The following is a 26216-nucleotide window of genomic DNA, read 5'->3' as shown; positions in this document are numbered from 1 at the left end:
GATTTATTTTTGTTTTGGTTCTTGGGTTTCCGCAGATTCACGGTGGAGTGTGGTGAGGTTTTCACGGTGGTGAGATGAAAAATGAAAGAGAACCGACATAGCTTTTTGTGTCGATTTCCACAGACGGTGCCAAATGTTGATGCATAAAACCGGAGGTCTTGGAACAACGTAAATCCGACCGTAAATCTACAAGAAATGTAAATGACATAAGATGTATCGTGGTTCACCCCAAGGTTTGGGCTACGTCCAAACTGAATATGTATTTATCTGAGGGAGAGAGAGCTCTGAGAGTGAGAGTTTTGAGAGGGGGTGAGAGGGCTTAGGAATTGGCCTCCTCTAATTATGAGGGTGATGGGTCCTTTTATAGAATAAAGACTCCTCACTTATTACATATTTGCCTATTCCTTTATCACATAATTACATTTAAGTCCCCCGAGTATTTATACGAGGTCTAAATACGAGGCCCTAAATATGGTATAAATAATACACATGGAAGGTGGTGGTGTTTCCATCGAAGCCGGAGCTGTACACACCTTCTGAGAGGTCGCAACAAGTCGCGTGAAGAAAAATGGTCTGCAGAGCCCAAATTGAGTGAGACAGAGGAAGGATAGAGCAATGATGAAAGGATAGGATGGGGAAGAAGAGGGGATAAGAGCTAGTAGTGCAGGTAAATTGGGTCGAAACAACGGGGACAAAATGCAGGCCAACGAGCATGTAGAAAAGAAAAGAAGAAAAAGAGAAACATGAGACAGCCGTCGATCCTGGCACAGACCCTGGACACAGCCAGGACTGGCGATGGAAGAGGGAGGAAGAAGTTAAAAACAAACTCTCACAAGGGGAGAAAGAACTCTCACAAACGGAGATAAGGAACTCTCATGAAGAGGAGAGAATTTTTTTTCTTCTTTTCCTTTTTTTACTCATACGAATAGACTGCATGTTCAATCTCAAAGGCATGGCGTGCCTTTCGTTATTTGTTTTATTTTCTAGTTTTAGCATTGATTTCCAAGCTACGCTTGCCCCTCTATTTTCTCATGCATCAGCCTGCAAGGCCGAATGATTAAGAAAATAATTTGTTTTTTGTCGACACCATCACATGAACCGACAACACCAAACTCGGCAAATGTTGCATGATTTCTGTCCAACACCAAAACTCTATATGTATAATATGTAGTCTCGGCAAGACTAAAGTTTTAATCGTCGAGCATACAGTTTGCACCCTTATTTTTTCTAGATTCCTCCTTTTTATTTCTCTTCTACACCGAGTATCAAATATTACCAAGCAGTTCCTATACTCATTCTCACTTGTTATTTGCCGAATAAATGTGGTGGTCGTTGGTTAACTTTCCTAACTTCTCGATCGAGACGTACAGATCGAAAACATTGTTGAGCTCGACGAACACACCACTGCAATTTCTTTCTGCCGAGATTATTGAACAGGAAGTACCCCCAAAACGCTGCATGCATGCATTGAATGGTATCGGCAAAAGATGACCCATCCTAGTCGTTTACTCTTGATGCAAGGTACTGAGGTGATTTTATATATGAATATATATATATATATATATATATATATATATTTGATGAAATCAGCTGTCAAACTCCCAATTCTCTCTAATACTTGAGGAAATCAAATACCTCCACCGAGTGTGAATTTGGCCTGGTACTCGACTCGAAGAGAGCTCCCACGATAGGTGGCTTTCTGCAAACATCTTTCCTCCGCTAGGCTAATGTATTAAAAAAACAACTTTCTAAGCCGAGAACACCATCTTTTAGGTTGCTGCCCCAAATGTTGCCCCCCTTATTTTCTTATGCATCGGCCTGAAGGCTGAATGGTTAAGAAAATAATATATTCTTTTTTTTTTAGCAAAAGAAATTGAAAACGGCTAAATCGTAATCAGGAGGAGGCCAACGATACTTTATTCCAAGCCGAGATCTTTTCACATCAAAAATTTCACTTTGAGATTTTCCAAAGCCGAATAAAAGATCACCTGCAAATATGTTCGGCTTAACGAAATTTTTTTTTATCATCAGCCGCCGAATGTGTTGAACAATTATTATGCCCCCCAGGCATAATAATTTTGCCAATTTCGACTTTTAACTCGAACAACTTAGCCGAACAGGATTTCTCCATATCGGCTTTATCACCAATAATCATATGGATTGGCGTGATTTTTTCGGCTAGGCCTATGTCTTCAATTACCATATCAATCGATGTGATTTTATGGTTTAAAGCCGTGTATCGGTCTTGTTCGTCATTGGAACACTCCTCTAACGAATCATTTTATGAATCAATTTATGGCTCAGAAACTTGAACTTTTTCTTCTAGGCCTACCACACTTTCAGTCTCGACCAAACAAACAAGTGGCCTAGGTTCTTCTTTAGCCGTCTTGACAATTTTCCTAGGCCTAATTTTGATTGTTGCTGGAGCAGAAAATTGCCCCCATCTTCTAGACAACTTCTCAAGGAGTTTTGCTTTCTTCTTGTAGCAATGCTTTACTTGGCGCCAAATCTCCAACGGAACTTGATTGAAATCTTGATCTATCATGTGAACTTTGTAGTTTAAGCATTGGGTCTCATTGGGTGTGCCAAAATGTTGACCCAAAAAACTACCAAGCCTATGTGGCGCGCAGGCTGAGTAACTAATGAGCTAACTACGTCCTTCGATTATGTACGGGCGTGCCAATTCGTCGGTCGAGATGAGTAAAATATGTTGATGTTGCGTTGGGTGCGCTGCTGACTTCTTGATCTTGCGACTGCGGCCGAGGAAGGAACACGTCTCGACCTCGGGTTCTAGAGCCTGAAGACAAGGCTACTAGTTATGCGAAGTTCAATATCAAATTCGGCTTTCAATGTGCCGAATGTAGTAACTTGTAACAACTCACTTTGCTGAGAAGGCTAATGAGATGACCTCTGCCAATAAGGATTCGAAAATCCTTCTTGATCGAGACTTTGATAGATAACCAGTCAGCCTTGACGCAATGCTTTTTATCCAAACTGAAGATGCTACGCGGTCAGTTGATTCTACGGCAACAGTGCTATTTATCCAAACTGAAGATGTTCGTCGGTTGCATTCACAGCGCTGTATATCCAAACTAAAGATGTGTTGGCGAAAAAGATAATAAAAATCTCAAGATGTTTGAGAGGTTTCGCGTAGAGCGAGGGTTTGCGCATGGCAGTTTGTGTGTTGAGTTGGAGGTCATTTTTTCTGTTGCCACTGCCTTTGTATTTATAGGGACATATGCGCATTGGTTGATAAGTTGATATAGGCTTCTGTCATGTATTAGAACTCTTCCACTAATTGCATTAGATAAGCCTTACTATTCCCAAGACTTTGAACTTAGCCAAAAATGCAGATAAGCCTTACTATTCCCAAGACTTTGAACTTAGCAAAAAATGCAACCCAATTCAATCCTTGTGCTTAGCCTTATCACATCAAATCCCAAGATCAAGTTGCTTGGATAACCTTCACCTAAACAACCACCAATTACATATATATATATATATATATTTGGTAGCCTTTCACACGACATGCAGGCTAACCTTCTGCCACATCACATCACCATTTCATTATCCCACGTATAGGCTAAAGCCTATCATAACCTTCACATCCCAGCCATGCCATGTGATAAGAATCCCAACTCGAACTGTGTTGTTTACTACCATATCACATATATAGTTTGCATCCTATTTATCTTGGATAAGAAAAAGCCAAGATAATTCATATTAAAAGATAATTATTATGATAAAAACCATAATATTATCCTTTAACAATAACAAAAATATCTTCACTTTTCTATCTGACGGTTGGAAGCTATGCTCACTCAACGGCCTCGATTGCTAGGGCTGATAGAGTAAAATCGGGTCCAAACACATGGCCAGTGGAAGCTTTTGTTAATTTACTCATTCGTTTTGCATTAATTTTAATATGGGACTTTAAAGGTTAGTGGATTAGATAGGAGCTGGCAAAGGCCTGCAGAAGTGGCAGCAAAACTTATAGATTGCAAAGCATCTAAAGGTAATTCTCCACTCATAGTCATACATACCAACTCAGGATTGTTCATGAGTTATAATGGCTCGAATTTGATGACGATAAGGATGATCGGCAGGGCTTCTGAAATTATTAAATTAAAGAAAGGATGAGATCAATTCAGAAGTAATTTTTTTATTTAATTTCGAATTGCTTCATCGAGTATTCGCTACAAAAACCCGGTAAAAAAAGTTGCAAGCACCTGTTTTCAGCACTTGGGATGGCAACCAATGGCTGGTACAACAGACTGTATACAGTCGCCGGACAGGTATCTATTCGACTTGGACACGTTTGTTTCTAAGTTGTACTGTGTGTTGTGCTCTGGAATCCAGATTCTTTATTTCTCAAGCCAACATGCGATGCTGATGCTGCGATATCTTTGTGCAGTACTTAGAAAGGGAATTCGACGCTTAAATTAGACAATCTAGATAGGATGGTGCACAAAACTGAATCCTGTTTCGTTTACTGCAAGTGCGAAAGCTGTATTTGGTTTTGCAGGCTGTCAAATCCTTCAGGATCATTAATTTCAAATGGAATAGAAAATCAGAGTGATTAATTTGGTGGATGTTTGGGAAGAATTGTATGTACATCAGTTGTATTTTCCTTTCTTTCTTTTACCCCTGCCATTCTTTCTCCATCTGTAATTCTAACACCTCGAAGCAAACAATCTTCTATTGAATCTCTTTCATCTGCAAAACTTGTGATGGTTAGGACATGCTTTACAACTTTATAAGATCACAGACAAAAACCCAGTATTTCACATACCTGTACCTCTGTAATCCCAGAAATCGCTCTCTCGACATTCATTCCTTCCGCCCCTCCCTGCACGTCTAGGTTGTTGTCTGCATCCAATGAAGCATCAGCTTTTGCAAAAGAAAACAAGTCATTATTCAACTTAAGAGTTTGATGGTCATACAAGTGTCTCCTCTGAACGTAAATTTATAGGATTGTCCTCCCATCTCTTCATCGGTTCACCGTCCTGAAATCTTAAGAAGTGCCACCAATCTGATAATTCCCACGAAAATAGCAGCTTGAACATAGAGGAGTGACAAGGTCAGTCGCAGGAGCCACAAATAAGAATGTTATGCATGCAATAACTGACGAGTATTGTAAATTGCCACATATATAAATATATATATTTATACGAATTAGACCGGTGGTAAGTGCCCAGGTTTCTTTACCAAAAAAGAGCCCCCAAGTTTAATTCAGGGGACTGCAAAGACAGCCGAATGACATACCTTTTTAGAAGCAAAGCAGGCAATGCCACAAAAAGACTTGCAACCATGGGGCACACTCTTCTTGGGGGCTCTCCTTGATGGGACTGGAAGAGCCCTTCAGAGAACATGCAAGCGCTTCAGTGCCCAGAGAGGCAGCCTCACCGCCCTTGTCCTCCCACCTCAGAAACTTGTTGAGCACGGAGGGGGAGTAATTGATCAAACCCCAGATCTCAAGAAATTTGATGGAGGGATTCAGGAATTACAGTTGAATAAATGAGAAATCTGCCGTCCTTCGCGGTGGTAAGGCCCCTTCGAGTGTAGAGCATCGATGGAGTTGAGATTGACAGAGGAATGTGTGCAACGTTTTCAGGAGCGTGCCGGTGAGAGTTTGGTTTGGGGACTTTTAGAGACATTTATTTACAGCTTCTCTGCCTTCGTTTCTAATTTCTTTCTTCAATTTTGTGGTTATGAATCCTTTGTGTGGGCAATGGGTCTTGATTTTACTCCACGGATAGTTCCTCCGATTTTTTTCCTATCATTTTGGCAAAGAGGACCATGTCACACTGTTTTTGGCACGAGTCAAACATCGTGTTGCATGATTTGTGAACTCTGGATCGAGTGACCATGACCACCCTGTTTATCTATAACATAACGAGCAATCTTTCAAATGATATACAAACAAGCATATCGTTCAAATCATAAGGATCAATAGGCGAGACACTGTTTTACTATATATGTATAATACACCCAAAAATTGTTCTTTCCAAATAAACAGAACATGCCTGAAGCTTCTCCCCTTCTGAAGCCAGGCACTCTTAACTCTCTAAATTACAGGATTTTCCGAGTTGAATGAAAATCCTATAACTAGTATGCACAAATACCTGAATGACATTACGCGTGTGATGGGCCGCCCACCAACACGTGACACCAGACTATACACCCAAAATGCCGGGACAAGGCAGACTATAAAAGAATCATATGTTGATTCTAACATGTTTTTTCAGACTTGTTTTAGTCCTATCTGGCTGCTAGAAACCTGCTTCTAGCACCCACCAATCCATGACAACCTGCCACTTTTCCTGAGTAACACAGGTTTAGATGCACCGAGGATTAATGTCGCACTGGGAGGGAAGAGCAGCTGGCATCCTCCATCCTTCTATGCCATCTGGAGTGACACTGACATCTGACTTCTCTGGTGACCATGACTATGTATGACCTGCAGAAAAATGTATGTATAAGACAGGGCATAAATCCAGAAACAAAGACTTTGGGATGTCAAGCCTTAAATCATAAAATCATAACTAGACTGAAAGCACATCCAGATCAACACAAAATGAAACCAACAAAAACAAGTCCAGCTATATATTCTTTTAGGCCTCGTTTGTTATCTTTGGATTGGATTGGATTGGATTGGATTGGATTGGATTGGAATGGAACCCTCTAAATATAAGTTATAGTGAGGGTAGAAGAGAATGATTTTTCACTTTCAGGGGATTAGAATGAGATTAGACATGTAGCAAGCTTCTCCCTTCTAATCCTACCATTTTGAGGAGGATTGGAGTGGATAAGTTTTCTTTTGTGAGTAATTCATCTTCTACCTCCACATCGGTCACAATTTTTTCATTTCTTCCTTCAACATACTTGAAAATTGTGATTTATCCATTCCAATCCCATCTTATAAACCGAATGAGGCTTGAGGTATCGGTAATTTAATCCAGTATGCAAACAAAATGCGCCAAGAAGAACCACTCTCCTTTACATAATTATTGAGTAAGCACTACAACGTAAAGTTTATTAGGTGAAGAATCGGAGGGCTACTAATGGCTATGGAAAATCACAAAATTTGAATATTGGAATGAACTGCTACATGTTAATGAAAACAGCAATCTAGTAAATCATCCCATTAAACTAATTTGCACGTGGACGTCCAACAAAGACAAACAGAACAAATGAATAATAGTCGAATTCTCACACTTTGTTGTCTCAGCCTCATATGGAACCATTTGCACCTTTAAATGATAATGATATATGCAACTACATTATCATCAGTTGGCTATCAAAGGCATGCTGAGAATAATATTATTCATTTTGCATATCTTTTGCCGGAAGAAAAGGTTTGTATAATCAGAACTTGCAGGTCCTATAGGTAAATCTTGCATATGTACATAGAATGACCAAATATGTTTACCTCTAGAATGCAAAATAAAATTTCCAAGGCTCGACCTGAAGCCTGCCGCTTAATTAGCAGTTTTGCTTCTTTTAGTCCTGCTGCAATCTAAGAATACCTGCAAAGAGTAAATAAAGAATCTCAAAATCACATACGAACCCAGTGGCGGTTGTATCCCTTTTTTCTTTTCTATTTTCTCAAAGAATAGGTATAGGACTGCAAAGCACACCGTAATCTATTCTATGATGTGGCACTAACCTTAATCAACCCCTCACCCAGCTCTCTGCTCAGAACCACTACCCTGCATATATTGAGGAGGAGCAGATAATATAAAATGTGGTTGTGCCACAACACTTGCTACCATACCTGATTAAAAAACACAGAATTTTGTCAATTAAGTCTTATCTACATACTCCATGGTACATTGATCTACATGAAAAATCTATCAAATTGTCATTAAAAAAAAAATTCTTTGTATTTTATAGAATTGAAAGATAGAAATCAAAGACTTTGAGTAAAATCTGTGTTAAAAATAATTCTTTATTAATTAAACATATCACACTCATACTATTCACTGCATCAACAGGGGGTAAGCCTTCTAAGCAAAAAATGTGCATGATAAAGGACTAAAATTTATCATGATCTCACATCCTCATAGGTAGTAATAATATGATCAAGACAGTGGTCAAGCCTCAGGTTGTGTTGATTTCACATAAATTATGAGTTTGATGAGTTGCATGTTTGGTGGTAAAGCTTCACTAATTTATACTGAAAGATGAACAATCATAATTTATCCCCTAGGAAGGGGGACACCAGAGTTGTGAAGAAAAAAAAAAAAAAGAACAATAGTTTCAGGACAGAGAGATGTACCCGTAGGATATGCTGCTTGAACTTGAGGGACTGGGGAAGTTGTGACTGCATTAACACTGGGTGCACCAAACTGGATTATCTGCTGAGCAGGCATTGCATATCCGTGAACTGTTGGATAACCCTGACCACCAGGAATGGTTTGACCCAGTTGTTCATAAGGATAAGGAGAAGTATTAGCTGTCCCTGGAAGTCCGTATATTTGAAGATATTGCTGACCCACATAGGGGTTGTATAAACCCTACCAAAGAAATGGCGCACAAAGTGAGGGAGCAAGTCAGAATAAAGCAACATAATATCTTCACTCATACATTGAAAAGAAAGACATCCACCTCATGCTGCCATTTAATAGCATTACTGACCTGTGAATAAGCGTAGTCAGGTCCATATGTTGCATACCTGCACGGATAAGACAACCATTACAACTGCTGATATAATAATTTCTGTGGACACTTTGGAAGAGTTAATGTACATCATGAAAATACAATTACAAACAATGCAATGCATGGAATATACAACACAAGACACCAAAACTAATCCCTTACAATGCAAGAACCAAGGTCTAAACTACAGGCTGAAGTGCTCCTATACTTGAATGAGAAATCTCAAGTATGAGATCAATCAATAATGGTGAGACTAGAAAACCCAATTGTTGGTCCTCAATAAAAAACACTAGTCCTAAGTCTTGCCTGTTCAATAAACATTGATCTGGGCACATATCCTCTGCAACTATCACTTTTTCGTCTCCTGCAATTACCAATCATGCCATGTCACATCATCATAGTCCAGACAAAATGAACCCTGAATACCAAGGGAAATGACGAAGAAACCTGATTTTGGAAATCTACATGGCATTGCATATTTTGAATTGCACGCACTACACAAGAAACAATGGAAGAGAACTAAGTTGTTTACTGAGAAGTCACCGATCCATGGTTAACCAAATCAAATATCAAATGTTGACAACTTATATACAACACAAGTGGATGATCAGCAAATATTACACAACTACAATTAACTTGATGGCTATCACCTAATCCTATAAATGCACAACTCACCCATATGGAGGATAAACTAATCCTTGTTGATAGTTGTAAGAAAGAGGCTGCTGGTAGCCATATCCTCCAATGTAAGCCCCACGGGTAGCTTGCACGCCTCCAATGTATGGAGAAGCTGGTCTTGGACATCCTGCAAGTAAAAAAATGTCATGCGTCATGTGTTTGTTTGCTATGGTAAAAACAATACATGTAGATTTTGGTACTTTGAAAGGTTAACATGAAAATGTGATGGAAACCAATGAAGATCTTAGTTCTTTTTTTTCTTCAAATCCATAGATAATTGCTGTGTTTAAAACAAAGTCAATAAAACAATGGAACGTAATAAAAGAAATTGATAAACATAACCAGAAAACAATGAACTAGTTGCAATCGAGCATGAAACGGGAAACTACGAAGCGGGACTAATAGTTAGTTATCAAACCAAGAGCATAAGAAACCATACCATAAGGCATAGGTGGCCTGGACTGCCGGAGTGAAGCCAAATTACAATTAGCGCGCCTGCCATCGATAATTGGAGTTGGATCAGCACAGGCCCGAGCAGCGGCCTCTGGTTCGCGGAAAGTCACCTGAACCCTCCATGTAAATACAAACAGAAACCAAGTCATTCTAAAAGTTGTGAGTGAGACAGTACAATCCCACTGCCATTGATTCTTTATTTGCAAAACAAACTGCCATAAAGTGAAAAGAAGAAATACTCACAAAGCCATAACCTTTGGATCGGCCGGAGTTCTTATCAATAATAACGACGGCCTCGAGAATCTGGCCGAACTGGTCGAAATGGCGGCGCATGGTGTCGCTGTGCGTCTCCCAGGCGAGCCCCCCAACAAAGACCTTGGTGTAGGTGGTGTCACCAAAAGGGGAACTGGAATTGGGGAATTGGAATCCAGAGGGACTAGAACTCGACCCAGAACTCTGATACGCCATCAATCAATCACAAATTATTCAATCCAATTCAATGTAGAAATAGTGGTATTAACCCGAAATAGAAAGATAGTGAAAAGAAAGAAAAACCCTAGAAATAAAAAAACCCGAGCTTGAGATGGGGTGGAGATGTATATACCATTGAATTTTGAAGTGAGGTTGGGGGAATCTGGGGTGGTCAATTTTGGTAGGAAATAATGAATAAAGGTGATTAAAGCCCAACACAACCCAACACCCCAATAAAGCTTAATTAAGCTTAATTAAGCTTAATAACAATGAATTTTGCAAGAAATATAAAATAAAAAGAAAGAAAGAAACAAGGCCCCAGCAGCAAGAGCAGCAGACCTAGGCCGGTGGAAGTGGTGGGGATAGGCTGGCTGGCTGGCTGGCTGGCTGGGGACTCGAGAGAGAGAGAGAGATAGAGAGAGAGGGGTTGGTGGATGGTGATGGTAAAACTTAGCACCAGTAAACAGACTAGTAGTAGCAGAGAAATTGATAGCAAGAAATAGATAAAAAGCATGGAGAAGGACGGGTTCATAAAGAAAAAGAAAAGGAAAAGGAAAAGGAAAGCGTCATCATTTCTTATTTTCCACACAAAACAACAAACGAGAAACAATTCCTCATCAACTTTTGTTTCATTTTTCCATTTGCCTGCACGTAAAAGAACGAATGCCTACGCGGAACTAACACGGATGTCGGCTTAGCTTTTTATTATTTTCATGGAATCCATGAACGTCTTAGAGACTTGCCCGCACGTAGTAGAATGTGTTCACGTCAGGAATTTCCGTCGGGATGTTTCCTGGCCGACGAGCACACAGCTCCCCGGGAGGTTGGCGCCGGTTGAGGGCTGCTGTCGGGCTTCTGCTTCACTGTCGGGCTTTGTCGGGCAAGTCTCGTCGGGCAAGACTCTTCAGGCAAGACTTTTCGGGCAAGGCTCGTCGGGTAAGGCTGAAAGAGAAGGACAGAGTTAACTTTGAGAGGTGCCTTTGTGGGGCCTTAGGTGTAAGCCTTGAGGCTCACAATCAAGTTAACTTTTAAGTGCTCAGGCGTGCCACTGCCATCTTTAGTATGGCAGATGTGAAATAGATGTCGAGTTTTGGTTGTATATGTATATACCCGAGAAACCGTGTTAGTTATAACAGGTGCCTTTGTGGGGCCTTAGGTGTAGGCCTTGAGGCTTCCTATTAATAACTAAACCAGTGCTCGAACACATCATATTTGTTCTTGTGAATGCATGAGTCTTATAACTATTATACTTCTGATTACCCGAGTTCGAGAGGTAGAATGAACCCAAATAGGTGCCTTTGTGGGGCCTTAGGTGTAGGCCTTGAGGCTTCCTATTAGAGTTCGTTCTTATACTCAAACGTTCTAGACCGCAGAACGGAATGAATCCAAATAGGTGCCTTCGTAGGGCCTTAGGTGTAGGCCTTGAGGCTTCCTATCAGAATCCTTCCCATGCTTAAGCGTTCTATGATAATCATAATGTAATAGAAATAAGACTAAGAGGTAGGTCGATTACTTGCGCTCCAAGGAACTTCAGACTTCTCGTTTATCAAGGATTGTCGTGGATGGGTTAAGTCCACATAAGGTTCTTTTTTATGCCTTGAGGCCAAAGACTTTTAACTAATCAGATTTACATGCCCGAGGGCTTAGGACTTGGATCTGGTTTGAACACTGAAGATATATTCAAATCGGATCCAAGTACTGAGAAAGCCTTTTAATAGTCATCTTGCTAGAAATAACTTGAATATAACTGGAAGTATACAACATATTGCTAGGCTAATGAATGAAAAGACAAAAAACAAAGAAGGTTGGGCACGGTTTAACCTTGCCGGGCAAGCCTGGTCGTCTTGCAGGTTCCTATCTTTGTGGTTTATCAAGGGTTTGAAAGCTTCAGGGAGGGAGAGAGATTTACAAAAGATGAATCGATACTACATCAAGGTTGAACAAGGTAGCAGAGCTATTACAAGGGTTTGAATGAAGGTTTATCCCGCGAGGGATGAATGCTTGGGCTGACTACAACTTCGTTTTGAAGGCAAATCTGGCTTTGAGCAGAGTTTGTGCTTGCATTTGTTTGTTTGATTGAGTGTCCTTGTTCCTGGTTTCTCTTTCTTCTTATATAGACAACTCGGCTTGGTCTCCTGTAGCAGCAACCTTGCCCGAATGCGATTTGAAGGGTGATGACTCATCAGCTATTTTACATGTACTGCCATCATAAAGTACTTTATGGGCTGTGTAGCTGGTCAGTCTATACCACTTGGCCTTTGGGTAGGTAAGCAAGTGGTCTTCATGAGCTGCACCAAGTTAGAAAAGGCCCATTCTGCTTTCTAGGCTTTGACTGGGCTTCGGCTGTCTTTCCTTTCGGGCCTCCTTTTGGGCCAGCTCCTTTCCTGAGCCCAAAGTTCAGCAAAACCATCTCAACAATAAACCCAATCAATTTGTATTCCTGGGGCTGTAAGTTAGCTCCAAACAGTTTGAGCGACATTTTAAGCTCACTCGAGCTTGATTCGTATAAGAAAGAAGTCAAGCCTAACTTAAGTTAGAAAAACTTTAAACAAAACCAAACTTGAACAAGGTGATATTCAACTTATTTTGAATCGTTTACAACTATACCACACTCTTTATAAGAATGAGACCGTTTGAGTTCGACTTTTAAAGCACTATTGTTTGAATAGTATGAGTTTAATAGATGTAAGTTCTATTATTGATTGTGGGACTTGTCTATTTTTGCTATTATGATTGGTTTGATTTGGTTTAGCTCGAGCAGTTTAAACCAATACGTTTTTCCTTTCTATTATTTAAAAATAAAAATCCTCACCAATTTTCTTCTTCTACCACATCAAAATCATCCCACTATCAACATGCCATCAATAACTTCAAAGTCTTATCAAACTTCAAAATTCATCTTTAAAATGCTTATACATGAGACAAGGACAGAATTTTAAAATAGGGTGGGCAATCATTAAAGGAAAAATAGTCGTTGACCCCGAACTTATTATTTAACACTAGACATATATATATTACGCTAGCCTTCCGGTAGCCTTCAATGGAATCAACAAGAGTCTCCTCCAGTGGCCGGTAACTCCAACCCAACCTCTGCAATTTATCCGAGCTCACGTTTTTTTCTTCTTCGTCTGTGTGGCTAAGGCTGCCATAAAACACTAAACATCTCAACATGGATCCTAATAGAGGCGCATTCACAAACACATGAACGAATTCAATCACCGAAATGATAAACTTACTTGTGGGGATAATTGTAGTTAGGATACGCAACCCTCACGTAGTTGTCCACCAAATCCTTTATTCAAATAGCATCTGCTGTGCATATGTATCGTTCACCAGCCTCAGATTTCTTGTATACAAGAAGCACTGCTTCAGCTACATCACGAACATCCACCACCGTCCAATAATTGTATCCAATTGACTCAAACCCGCCTAGGTGTACATAGCCACATTGCACAAATAAGAAACATATATAATACCCTCGTAACCTCAGTTAATAATAAGCTTTCAATCTAACAATAGGGATCACTTCGGTCATATTCAATTCTAAAGAAATGTGTGCATATACGGTGTGGAAAATAAAATAAAGTAGGTATTACGTTTAAGAACCTTTGCTAGAAACCAGCTACTTGCATTCATGGTGGGTTGCAAAATCGGCCCCAAATTAAGAGAAGGTAAAACAGTTATGATTTCAAGTCCAGTTCTTTTCCCAAACTCCAAAGCCTCCCGTTCCGCTAACGTTTTTGAAAGAAAATACCATTTCTATACCAGATAATCAATGATAAAAATCATATTTATGCTCAGCTTAAAAATAAAAATAAAATATCCTGCTTCCCAAAATTACACTCAAAACTGAAAACTGACTTATTAATAATGCTAGTGCAACATTGTAACTGATGTATTACTTTGACGCGCTGTTGAATATGGTACTACATCATTGCTCACTAATTAAGAGTAGACTAAATACCTTGGTTGCTTTCATATATTCGGGAGCAGACCAACAAGTCTCGTCCTTGACTTGACCCTTAGGCCAGTCCGGGCTCACAAAAACAGCGGATATAGAGGACACAACAACAACTCGTTTCACTTTGGCTTCTAGGCAAGCACTCAGGACATTCAGCGTTCCCCTTACAGCTGGTTCAATCAACTCTACCTGCAATTGCACCGCGCAATGATATATTGTGAAATGTGATTTACGTATATAACAATTTGTTAATTGTATTACGGAGTCCTAGTGTCACGGGCCGCATGTTAAAAACAAAGAAAATGCCCAAGACATCATATATCTAAGCCCATGAAGCCTTGTCTTCATGGAAGCTTCTGGAACGTCCCGGAGAAATCAAGAACGTGGCGGAGCATTCAAGATAATCTAGAGCATTCCGGAACATTCCACACAAGTGTACATATTTAAGCCTCACCTAGAATAATCTAGATTAGGCAAGTTGTATCTAGAACTATGCTAGATATTTTTGGATGTAAGTAGGGGATTCTAGAACCCTCCATTGAGGAGGTGACTTAGGCCTATAAATAGGAGGTAAGGCCATTTGGCCAAACCATCCAAGAATTGTAAGCAATTGTAAAGTTCTCTTAACTTTCAATACAAAGCTTCCTTTCTCCCATCTTCTAAGTGATCTTAGCATTCTCCAAGCTATCTTAGCTTTCTTTGTGATTCGATCCGGGGAAGCGAGGCTTCGAAGGCTTACTTAGCTTGTTCATCGAGGTATTCAAGTCTAAGTGCCGCACGGGCGGAAGGCTTAAAGAGTCATCCCGTGACAGCTGGTATCAGAGCCAAGCTCGTGAATCACTTGAAGGAAAGTAGGATATGGCAAGTGGAGAGATGGTGTCCGGAGTCTCCGACCTAAGGGAGCGTACTGCCGAGGTCCAAGACGTTGCCAAGAGCAAGCCAAAGTTAAAGGACTTGCAAGCATCAATGGAGACCATGGAAGAGCGACTCGAGAAGGTGGAACGAACCATACTCGAGTTCGATACTCGACTTGATGAGGACGTTGTCGACAAGGAGGAAATCCAAACCATGGTGGACAATGGTAAGGATGAACTGCGTGGCTTGGTGGAAGGGCTACGAGATGAGCTCCTTGGCGCTCTCAACACCATGGCAGACAAGATGCGAAGGGAAGTCCAGGTTCACCTTGACAACATAGAGGCAAGGTTTGTGGCGCTTCAAGAAGAAATAAAGGACACAAGGGAACTCAAGGGAGATGTGGCGTTTTGTAAAGAAGCAGTCGTGAAGCAATTCGTGCAAGGGTCGAGGGAAATCAAGGCGTTGGACTCCAAGGTAATCGACTCCTTTAAACCCAAATCCTATAATGGGAAGAGGGAAGCAAAGGAGCTCGACACATTCGTGTGGAACGTGGAGCGATACTTCAAGTACCTGAAGCTTGAAGATGACGAGTCCAAAATCTCAACGGCAACCATGTTCTTAGCTGACAATGCCCTTATGTGGTGGCGTCGTCGGAGCATGGAGATTGAGCAAGGTACGTTTTCTCTCACCACTTGGGATGAATTTAAGAAAGATCTTATGTTGCACTTCTATCCCCAAAATGCCAAGTACGAAGCCAAGGAGAAACTAAGGTGGCTCAAGCAAACGGGGAGCGTCAAAGACTATGTCAACGCCTTCGTGAGCTTGTTATTCGAGGTGCCCAACATGTTAGAGGAAGACAAGCTCATGTACTTCATGAGTGGACTGCAAAATTGGGCAAAACTCGAACTACAAAGGAGACACGTGCAAACATTGTCTGATGCCATTGCCGCCGCCGAATCCTTGATTGAGTTTAAATCAAGCCACCAAGGTGATTCCAAATCCACGGGGAAGAGGGGTAACCATGAGAGAAGTGGGGGAGAACATAAGCCGAAGGACAAGGCCGAGACAAGCAAACCGAAGGAGAAGAAAGCCGATAAGCATGACAAAGGCAAGGGTAAGTCTTGGCAACCCACTTGTTACCTATGCGACGGCCCTCACATGATGCGAGATTGCCCACAAAAGAAGGCCCTTAAGGCCATGGCCTTCAAGGAGGACAAGGCCGAAGAGAGTAACGATGCAACGATGGGATGCATCCGTCTACTGAATGCCATCCAGACAACCCTCCCACAACCTAAGGCTCAAGTTGGGGGAGGATCATTGTTCGTCGACGTCAAGACTGGTGACAAGACGACGCGTGTGTTGGTGGACACGGGAGCAACACACAACTTCATGACGTCGGAGGAAGCCACAAGGCTTGGCCTCCGAGTCACAAAGGAGCCCGGTAGCGTGAAGACGGTAAATTCCGCTGCCACCCCCATTGTTGGAGTTGCGCGCAATGTGCACGTAGACATTGGCTCATGGAAGGGAAATATCGACTTCACCGTAGTCAAGATGGACGACTATGGCGTAGTCATTGGGTTAGAGTTCATGGACAAGGTACGAGCCTTTCCCATTCCCTTCTACAATATCTTCTGTATCCTAGCCGACGGAAGACAACCTTGCCTGGTGCCATTGGAAAGGCAAGCCAAGAAGTGTACCCAGCACTTGTCGGCAATTCAATTTGCCAAGTCTTGGAAGAAAGGCGAGGCCACATTTCTTGCAACCCTAATGTTGAATGAAGGGGAGGAGAAGCACGGGCCTTTGCCGAAACAAGTGGAAGACGTCCTTGTGGAGTTTGCGGACGTGATGCCTAAGGAACTTCCAAAGAAGTTGCCACCAAGGAGAGAGGTCGACCATGCGATTGAGTTGGAGCCTGGTGCTAAGCCTCCCTCCAAATCACCTTATAGGATGTCTCCACCCGAGTTGGAGGAATTGAGGAAGCAACTCAACGAGCTACTTGATGCTGGCTACATCCAACCCTCCAAGTCCCCATATGGTGCACCCGTCTTGTTCCAACGCAAGAAGGATGGTAGCTTAAGGTTGTGCATCGACTATAGAGCATTGAACAAGATTACCATCAAGAACAAGTACCCACTTCCGTTAATCGCCGACTTATTTGATCAACTTGGTGAAGCAAGGTACTTCACAAAGTTAGATCTTCGATCGGGATACTACCAAGTGAGGATAGCCCCTGGAGACGAATCGAAGACGGCGATGGTGACCAGATATGGAGCGTTCGAGTATAAAGTCATGCCATTTGGTCTAACCAATGCCCCCGCAACATTCTGCACATTGATGAACAAGGTATTCCATCCTTATCTTGACAAGTTTGTCGTGGTTTACATTGATGATATCGTTGTTTATAGCAAGACATTGGAGGAGCACGTCAAGCACTTGCGCATAGTGTTCAAGACCCTTCGGGAACATGAACTCTATGTCAAGAAGGAGAAATGCTCCTTTGCCACAAAAGAAGTAGAATTTCTTGGCCACAAGATAAAGGAGGGGAAACTTATGATGGAAAAGGGCAAGATCAAGGCCATTCAAGAGTGGGAACCGTCGACCAAGGTACCAACACTACGATCCTTTCTGGGGCTAGCCAACTACTATCGAAGATTCATTAAAGGGTATTCAGCCATAGCAGCACCCTTGACAGACCTTCTTAAGAAGAACAAGGCATGGGAATGGACGGACCGGTGTCAAGAGGCCTTTGAGAGGTTGAAGAAGGCCCTAATGGAGGAACCTGTACTAAGGTTGCCCGACCTTAACAAGCCATTCGAGTTACACACTGATGCTTCCGACTTTGCCATAGGAGGAGTGTTGATGCAAGAGGGACATCCGATAGCCTATGAAAGTCGCAAGCTAAACAATGCCGAGAAGAGGTACACGACCCATGAAAAGGAGATGACCGCCATCATCCATTGCCTTAGAGTTTGGAGGCATTACTTGCTTGGAACCCCATTCATCATCAAGACGGACAACGTTGCCACTAGCTACTTTCAAACCCAACAAAAGCTCACACCTAAGCAAGCAAGGTGGCAAGAGTTCTTAGCGGAGTTTGATTACAAACTAGAGTACAAGCAAGGAAAGGAGAACGTGGTGGCCGATGCTCTAAGTAGACGAGTAGAGTTAATGGCTACAGTACTCAAGCCGCAAAGCCATCTCTTGGGCCGTGTCCGAGAAGGTTTATCACATGATGTCCAAGCCAAGAACATTGTGGAGTTTGTCAAGGAAGGGAAGACAAGAAGGTTTTGGCTTGAGGACGGCTTGCTATACACCAAGGGCAAGCGGATCTACGTCCCAAAGTGGGGAAGCTTAAGGAAAGAAATCCTTAAGGAGTGCCATGACTCAATGTGGGCAGGAGATCCTGGCACTCACCGCACGTTGGCTTTGGTGAGCGATGCTTATTATTGGCCACAAATGCGGGATGATGTAGATTCCTACGTGAAGACTTGTCTTGTGTGCCAACAAGACAAAGTGGAACAAAGGCAACAGGGAGGACTGTTGGAACCACTTCCCACCCCATCAAGACCATGGGAATGTTTAACCATGGATTTCATCACACATTTGCCCAAGTCTGATGGATGTGGATCTATCTTCGTCGTGGTCGATAGATTCACCAAGTATGCCACTTTCATACCCGCACCTGTGGAGTGCACAGCCGAAGTAGCTGCACGCTTGTTTTTAAAGCACGTGGTGAAGTATTGGGGAGTTCCGAGAAGCATAGTCAGTGATCGAGATGCTCGCTTCACGGGTAGATTTTGGAAGGAGCTCTTCAAACTACTTGGCTCGAAGTTAGACTTCTCCACAGCTTTTCATCCCCAAACTGATGGACAAACGGAGCGGGTTAATGCATTGTTGGAGACTTATTTGCGGCACTATGTTAGTGCCAATCAACGAGATTGGGCTAAGTTACTTGATGTTGCCCAATTCTCTTATAACTTGCAACGTTCGGAGTCGACGGGGAAAAGTCCGTTCGAGTTGGCTATAGGGCAACAACCCTTGACCCCGAGCACGGTCGTGACTGGCTACACGGGGAATAGTCCAGCCGCTTTCAAAACCGCTAAGGAGTGGCAATTAGCCCACGAACTTGCTCGAGCTCATTTGGAGAAGGCTTCAAAGAAGATGAAGAAATGGGCGGATCGCAAGCGAAGGAATGTGGAGTTCCAAACTGGCGACCAAGTCTTTGTGAAGCTCAATGCGTCTCAGCACAAGAGTACTCGTGGCTTGCACAAGAGCTTGTTGCGGAAATATGAGGGACCATTCCCTATCATCAAGAAGGTTGGCAAAGCCGCGTATGTTGTGGAACTCCCACCCCGCCTCAAGTTTCACCCGGTGTTCCATGTAAGCAACTTGAAGCCTTATCATGCAGACAATGAGGAACCAAGTCGAGGTGAGTCTCATCGAGCACCCCCTTTGATGACGGAGGCATTTGACAAAGAAGTGGAGAGCATTGAAGCCAAGCGTGTCGTGGTGCGACCAAGACAACCAAAGCATGTGGAGTACTTTGTCAAATGGAAGGGGCTACCATACTCCGAAGCAACATGGGAGAAGGAGACGTCCTTATGGCAATATAAGGACTTGATTCAGACATTCGAGAGGCAGGAGTCGACGAGGACGTCGACGGCTTAAGTGGGGGAGGATGTCACGGGCCGCATGTTAAAAACAAAGAAAATGCCCAAGACATCATATATCTAAGCCCATGAAGCCTTGTCTTCATGGAAGCTTCTGGAACGTCCCGGAGAAATCAAGAATGTGGCGGAGCATTCAAGATAATCTAGAGCATTCCGGAACATTCCACACAAGTGTACATATTTAAGCCTCACCTAGAATAATCTAGATTAGGCAAGTTGTATCTAGAACTATGCTAGATATTTTTGGATGTAAGTAGGGGATTCTAGAACCCTCCATTGAGGAGGTGACTTAGGCCTATAAATAGGAGGTAAGGCCATTTGGCCAAACCATCCAAGAATTGTAAGCAATTGTAAAGTTCTCTTAACTTTCAATACAAAGCTTCCTTTCTCCCATCTTCTAAGTGATCTTAGCATTCTCCAAGCTATCTTAGCTTTCTTTGTGATTCGATCCGGGGAAGCGAGGCTTCGAAGGCTTACTTAGCTTGTTCATCGAGGTATTCAAGTCTAAGTGCCGCACGGGCGGAAGGCTTAAAGAGTCATCCCGTGACACTAGCTAGTCCTTTATCGCTTCACATGGGATAGTTCCTTCTTTTCTGTTTTTAGTTGATCACTCTTGTATCAGTGAATTAGGTACTCTTGCCTGAGGATTTGTTACACTAGCACTAGGAATTACAGGGCTGGCAACATGGAAAATTCCGCTGCATCCTGCAACTGCCGAACATAGTGAATTGTAGTCCAGCAAATCTGCCTTGAACAGTTTCAGATTCTCTGATGCTTTCTCAAGCTTGCTCAAGTGAGCATACTTGCTATCCCCTGCATTAATTAGTTGTAAAATGAAAACAATTAACATCTGTATGAGTTTATTAATTTTCAGTAATATAACATGTATGATCCATTTTGAACATGAATTACGCTCCATCGGAACTAATAGTGCAATGTTATCGATTTTGTGCCGATGTTTTGTAGCCAGCCTCACAGTCTGTTCTTTTAATACCGTCAATATGCAACTGATACTATATCGACCATTTTATTAGTCAACAAAATGTACCAACATGTTATCCTTGCATTATCAACAATATCACTACAACAAAACGTGGCAATACGTCATCGGTGCCTTACCAATAATATTAAAACAATGTAGCTGACATGTTCATCATTTAATTGAACTGAGAATTTCCGGTATACATAAGCAGTAAGGATGATCATAGTGGGATGCAGTAACAGAGAAAAAATTATAGCAGACGACCTGGGGGTTTCGGACGGTTCCGTGGACAAGATAATCGCTAGAGAGAAGAAGCTTGACAATCCAAGAGCCCACAAATCCTCCAGCCCCAGTTACACATACTCTTTCCTTCTCCTCCTTCGCCGGTGCCGCCATCATCTTTATTGCAGACTTTTGGAGTTGGTGTCTCGACAAGGAGACTGATCAGTACAAGAAGATTGACTTCTCAATTTCTGATCTAGCACTCTAATCTTCCGAACGAATGAAGAGGGATTTTCATGTGAAATGTTAGGACGTGCCAAGTTGAAGGCATGCACAAGTGCGTCAGTACTTGGCATTCTATTGACGTGCCAAATTGAAGACATCCAATCTATTGCCAACAAAAAGGTAAGAGTCCACCTTTTGGGCCAAGAAAAACACTCCAGCGGTCCAATTCTTGCCAAGACATGGGAACTTCATGAAGCCCTCTAGCAGCCGCCCGAGCAAGTCAGCAAGAAGACCTACCTGAAGGACGTCAACGACATTTTCATTTTTCAAACAGGCTCGTGTGAAAAAAATAAAAAAAATAAAATACCCTTCTCTTACTCGCATAATAAATATTTTAAAAACACATCAATCTGAAATTAGCCAAGTAAACTTGGACGCTGAGCATATATACTACCGGAGTAATAGAAGGGATTTTTATTTGGCTACTTCAAGACTCCAGCCTTCCCCTAGCTTTCAATGGAATCAATAAGAGTGTCCTCCAGTGGCCGTTAATTCCAACCCAATCTCTGCAATTTATCCGAATTCAGTTTTTCTTCTTCCTCCTCTGTGTGGGTAAGGCTGCCATTACAACAATAAAATATCAACATGAATCGCCAATGACGAAAAATTGAGCAATTGTTTTTCGCTGGCATTTGGCTGATAGACAGATAGACAAACTTACTTGTCTGGATAATTGTAGTTAGGATATGCAATCCTCAAGTAGTTGTCCACCAAATCTTTTATCCCAATCGCCTGTGCCGTGCATACGTACCGTTCGCCGCCCTCAGAGTTTGCACTGCTTCAACTATGATGCGGGAGGTAGACTTGGAGAAAACAATTTGAAACCATAAATATGCTTCGGAATAACAAAGGTTTTGTATTTTATGTAACAATCCGTTCCGGGATTTACTGTACATAAAAGGTATTTTTGTATTTTCACCAAGTTTGGGAATTTATTTTCCTTTTAAAATTTGTTTTTGAATCTTAAATTGTGTGAGGTACCATTCTATTCGTCTCTTCGAGGGCTACAACTTTCGTTCTTATTTCACTTGATTTTGTTGAGTAGTGACAAAGTTATGGCCGTTTAAAATTGGATGGTTTTCCGGCCGAATTTCCGGTCTTCTTCTTCATTTGAATCCGGTAGCCCAGAAACCCCAAGGCCTTTGGCCTTTCCTGCCGAGCCCAACCCAAAACCCATTTCTATTTGCCTCTTTGTAGGCTCTCTTGTTTCTTCGTTGGCCTCTCTGCCCTGGAATGAACTTTCCTTGCTCTTAAAATAAAAAAAACAAAAAAAAACCCATTTCTATTTTATTATTTATTTTATTTGTTGTTTTTAAAATAAGAGCCTTGGGCTGGTTTTTGTTAAGGGCTTTAAGCCCAAAAACCCTTTTAACTCTCTAACTCATTTAACCTAAAACTCAAATCCTTTTATTTTGTTTTCAACCCAAACCCTTTGTGTGGAATATTCTGGTAGGGAATATTCTCTGGAATATTCTTTTGACTTTACGAAATGTATCTAGGACCCTTCTTAGGGTAAAACGACGTCCTAAATCCGTCTCCGACGTCCGTTTTCCCAAATTCAATTGTCTTAATATAATTTTATTAATTGTACCATTTAATGTGCTTAGGGGCAATTATTGTGACGCTTCCGTCTTCGCTAGTGGCGCAGTTTTTGGCAGCTAAGTACTGTGAGTGGACCCCTTCTAAAATTGCATGAGTTTATAAATTAATTGCATAAATGATTAGCATGCCTACGAATTTATGATTCGATTTATGTTAAGCTTGTTTATTGAATTTATTGATTTCGTCTCGTGTTTTTGGTTAGGAAATAAATGTTAGCCTATTTTGAGCTATATTTTAATATATATCATATTTTCTATAAAAACCATGATCTAGTAGACTATCTAATGAATGACGATAGAATGCTAGAACATGTTTTAGAAACCCCTCTTTATAGTATAGACGATGGATGATTTTATACTATGAAGTTGTTATTTATGAGAGGCGTAACTATTTGTGCGTACCTAGAGGACACTATGCTGCCTGGGGCGAGGATCTGGTGTTGGCATTTAGGCTGGGAGTTGGTAATCCTTAGCTACGGGCTTAGGGACATGGAGCAGGCATTGGGCCGGGAGTTGGTAATCTCTGGCTACGGGCACAGAGATCACGGAGCATGTATTGGGCCGTGAGATATATTTATTTGGCGATCTTTTTAGCAGCACACCGCACTTACGAGACGATCTACGATACGTTTATTGTTTTGATTTTCGCGACGCGTTTCCGCGATATGACTTTTGAGATATTTTTGGCATGCTAGGATTTTTATTAAATCCATCACTTATTATGCTAATAGTTTTCATTATATATAAACTGTGGGGGTTAGTACATTGATAACTGTTTTATTATTATTATTATATATATATATTTATGAACTTGGTCCACTCATCTTTGTTTTGCGCCCCTATTCAGGACTTAGGATCAAGGCACCTAATCCCGGCGTCAAGACACTTCCGCAGCAGCATCTTTGAATCTTCTCGATGTAGGACCCACTTCTTTATTCATTCAATTTTATCTTAATTCCTTTTAGTAATTAGGTTTAGTTGTATGCTCTGAGCACGTTCCTAAATTATTATTTCATTGTATTTTAAATTTCTAACTTTTATTTATTTCTTATTCTTAGCTTTTGTATCAAGTAATGGCTTTTGTCACCTTCGGATGTCGGCCAACACGTGTCTATCCTGGTATTCAGGGAATATTAGGGTTGGGGCGTGTCATTTTAATTACTTAGGAATTTGTTAAGTTATTTTGGGAGTTGTTAGGGTGTCATGGAAACTTAAAGTCTATTAATTTGTAAACGCTTATAAATATTGTACTAGAAAGTCTTGAATAGGGGATTTGAATGAATTGAAATTGTATTTGTTTTGTGCATTTAAAGAGAGTGATTGCTCCTTCTAAAATCAAGCATTTGGCTTGGTCGTGTGAGCGAATCCATGATTAGCGACGTGAGCAAGCTCCATTGCCCCTAGTTGAGCGAATCCCAGGTTATCATCCCCCATCTCCTCGAGACTCCCTTGGTTTTTCCTACGTCAAGTGGCATCAGAGCGGCCTTTCAAATTTTTATCTGAAATCCTGGTGGTAGCGCTACACACATCATCTGTGTTTGTCCTCAAAACCAACTCAATTTCCGTGACTTTTATCTAGAGAGTCACAATCACTGGAAAGCTGTGGAGGTCTAGTTTCCAACGCAACAAACCGTGCATCAAACCGAATTTTGTGTGTGCAGATATAGGCAAAACACCACAGAGCATTAGTGCTGTCGTGAAAACAAAATCAATTCTCTTGCTGGTCAGTTTTCGATTTGGTTAAGCATTTATCGACCTTCATACCATATATGATTTGAAAGCCCTTCTAGTCTAGTTTCTTAATTCTGAAGCGATTCCTCAATCCATTATTTCTACAAAACAATATCTTCAATTAATTTACTAAAGCATGTTGTTGCCTCCAGTAAATGAGGTTAGATGGGTTCTAGAAACGGCTGTCTTTGATTTTTCAAGTAACGATTTTCTAAATCTCAATCTTTCTCCAAATTTTGATCGTTGTCCAGATGGTGCATGTGAGATTTGTTGTGCATCTAATGAGGTTGAAAAACGTTCCAACATGGAGTTTGGCATGAAAGGGGAATATACAGAAAGTAGTGATGTAATCGATAACTTGGCCGAATGGGATTCCGCCCCGGTTTATGATCAATACGAAGGCGATGAAGATGTGGTTGAAGAGTTCCATGGACAACTATATAATGGAGTACAAGCACTTAATATCCGTAGAATTCATGATCCTTTTTGGGACAGTTTCGTTGCACAAGATATGAGAGGTTAGCTCTTTGATAGAAGAACTTTTCAACACGATTTCAATTCTCTCGGCTCATTTGAAGAAGTGATTTGGAAGCACTATTCCAAGGTGATTATGTTCACGAAGAAAACATTAATGTGTGCATGGTGTATAGGAACTTGGAAAATTTTGGTGCTAAATTGGGTATTGTGGAACATTTTGGTTGGACATCCAAAAGATCGAGGAGAAAAAAAAAAAAGAAGAGGTCAATTGAAACTCGAGGACAAGTTTTTTTTTTTTTTGAGAAAATGAGAATGATGCGGGAGGTAGATGATAGGATTTTTACCACATGTGCAAAAAGGGTTAAAAACACCTAAAATACTTGCAAGAGAAACAAGATTCTCGTATTATAGTTGGCTCAAGTAAGATCGTTCTCCACAAGGATTAATTTAAATAGATTAACGCCAAATCAATTCTCAACTAATTATTTAGAACAAAATTTTGGAAAAGGATGATTTAATGACCTAAATTAAGAAAAACGAATTTAATTAAAAAGATTACTTAAAAACTGCAATTTTAAAGAAGGAGAAAGAAACAATTTTTAGAATTTAAAGTGAGAAGATACTAGGGTTCCGCCATCACTCTAACAATCTTATGTAACTCTTCTAATTACTTATGAACCATACATCCATATTTTGAAGGTTAGGTTTTCCTAGAGTATATCCTACTTGGAACCTAACATAAAACGTATATCTAACATACAACCCGTTCGTGGTGTCCAGATCGAATGTGAACATGCAAGCCTCATTAAGTTTTGTGAAAACCTTTTGAAAAACCATATAACCCTTAAAACATGTCGTCCATCCTAAGAGGTTACACATATTAACCACAAGAAGCCTTAGTCAATTTTAGGGATAGCCCTCTGCCAGAATTGCATCAAATTACTTTTCTAAATATCTTAATGGTCGCGAATCACTAAGACAAATAGATAGTTTAAAACACAGTGATTAACAATCCAAAACTTGCATGCATGAATTCATAAGCAATTAAAAAGAGACTACATATTCTTGCTAAGGATCATGACCTCACCCTAGCAAAAGAAAATTAGTTATGCATATTCATAATAAAAATCATAAAGTCTTTATTGAAATAGAAAAAGAGTGACAATACT

General features: G+C 41.1%; 1 protein-coding gene and 2 long non-coding RNA genes across 14 annotated transcripts; all 3 read right to left on the bottom strand.

Moving 5' to 3' along the window:
• Positions 1-4137: 4137 nt before the first annotated feature.
• Positions 4138-5407, bottom strand: LOC139197155 (uncharacterized). The gene is made up of 4 exons (XR_011582298.1): positions 5266-5407; positions 4944-5057; positions 4793-4869; positions 4138-4716 (listed from the first exon to the last, which is right to left on the bottom strand). It is a non-coding gene; the product is annotated as an uncharacterized lncRNA (long non-coding RNA).
• Positions 5408-5905: 498 nt separating this feature from the next.
• LOC103409399 (uncharacterized) lies at positions 5906-10762 on the bottom strand. 11 transcript variants are annotated; one of them, XM_070823896.1, is made up of 11 exons: positions 10397-10762; positions 10036-10248; positions 9779-9902; positions 9337-9466; positions 9109-9155; positions 8968-9025; positions 8641-8677; positions 8282-8519; positions 7670-7777; positions 7433-7529; positions 5906-6460 (listed from the first exon to the last, which is right to left on the bottom strand). In XM_070823896.1, the coding sequence occupies exons 1-9, from the start codon at positions 10397-10399 to the stop codon at positions 7683-7685; spliced, it is 945 nt and encodes a 314-aa protein (XP_070679997.1). In that variant the 5' UTR covers positions 10400-10762; the 3' UTR covers positions 5906-6460; positions 7433-7529; positions 7670-7682. The 11 variants fall into 11 exon arrangements, with proteins under 11 accessions (XP_070679997.1, XP_070680005.1, XP_070680000.1 ...); XM_070823904.1 differs by having other exon boundaries at positions 9779-9909; positions 10397-10606; XM_070823899.1 differs by lacking the exon at positions 7670-7777.
• A 2475-nt stretch (positions 10763-13237) lies between these two features.
• LOC103420126 (uncharacterized) lies at positions 13238-22072 on the bottom strand. 2 transcript variants are annotated; one of them, XR_011582296.1, is made up of 7 exons: positions 21900-22072; positions 21633-21796; positions 20996-21475; positions 20300-20562; positions 14228-14491; positions 13500-13692; positions 13238-13405 (listed from the first exon to the last, which is right to left on the bottom strand). It is a non-coding gene; the product is annotated as an uncharacterized lncRNA (long non-coding RNA). The 2 variants fall into 2 exon arrangements; XR_011582297.1 differs by having other exon boundaries at positions 14228-14413; positions 20390-20562.
• Positions 22073-26216: the final 4144 nt, after the last annotated feature.

The sequence above is a fragment of the Malus domestica genome, chromosome 06 (assembly GCF_042453785.1).
Source record: "Malus domestica chromosome 06, GDT2T_hap1".
In the NCBI taxonomy this organism is placed as follows: Eukaryota; Viridiplantae; Streptophyta; class Magnoliopsida; order Rosales; family Rosaceae; genus Malus; species Malus domestica.
Note: the sequence above shows the minus strand (reverse complement) of the source record. Positions and strands in the feature narration are given on the sequence as shown.

Excerpts from the sequence above, each read along its gene's own strand:
- LOC103409399 (XM_017325275.3), bottom strand. The coding sequence starts at position 10,260 with ATGGCGTATCAGAGTTCTGGGTCGAGTTCTAGTCCCTCTGGATTCCAA. Across the intron at positions 9,026-9,108 it reads ATGTAGATTTCCAAAATCAG|GAGACGAAAAAGTGATAGTT; the intron begins GTTTCTTCGTCA and ends TGGTAATTGCAG. Across the intron at positions 8,678-8,967 it reads GATCAATGTTTATTGAACAG|GTATGCAACATATGGACCTG; the intron begins GCAAGACTTAGG and ends TTATCCGTGCAG.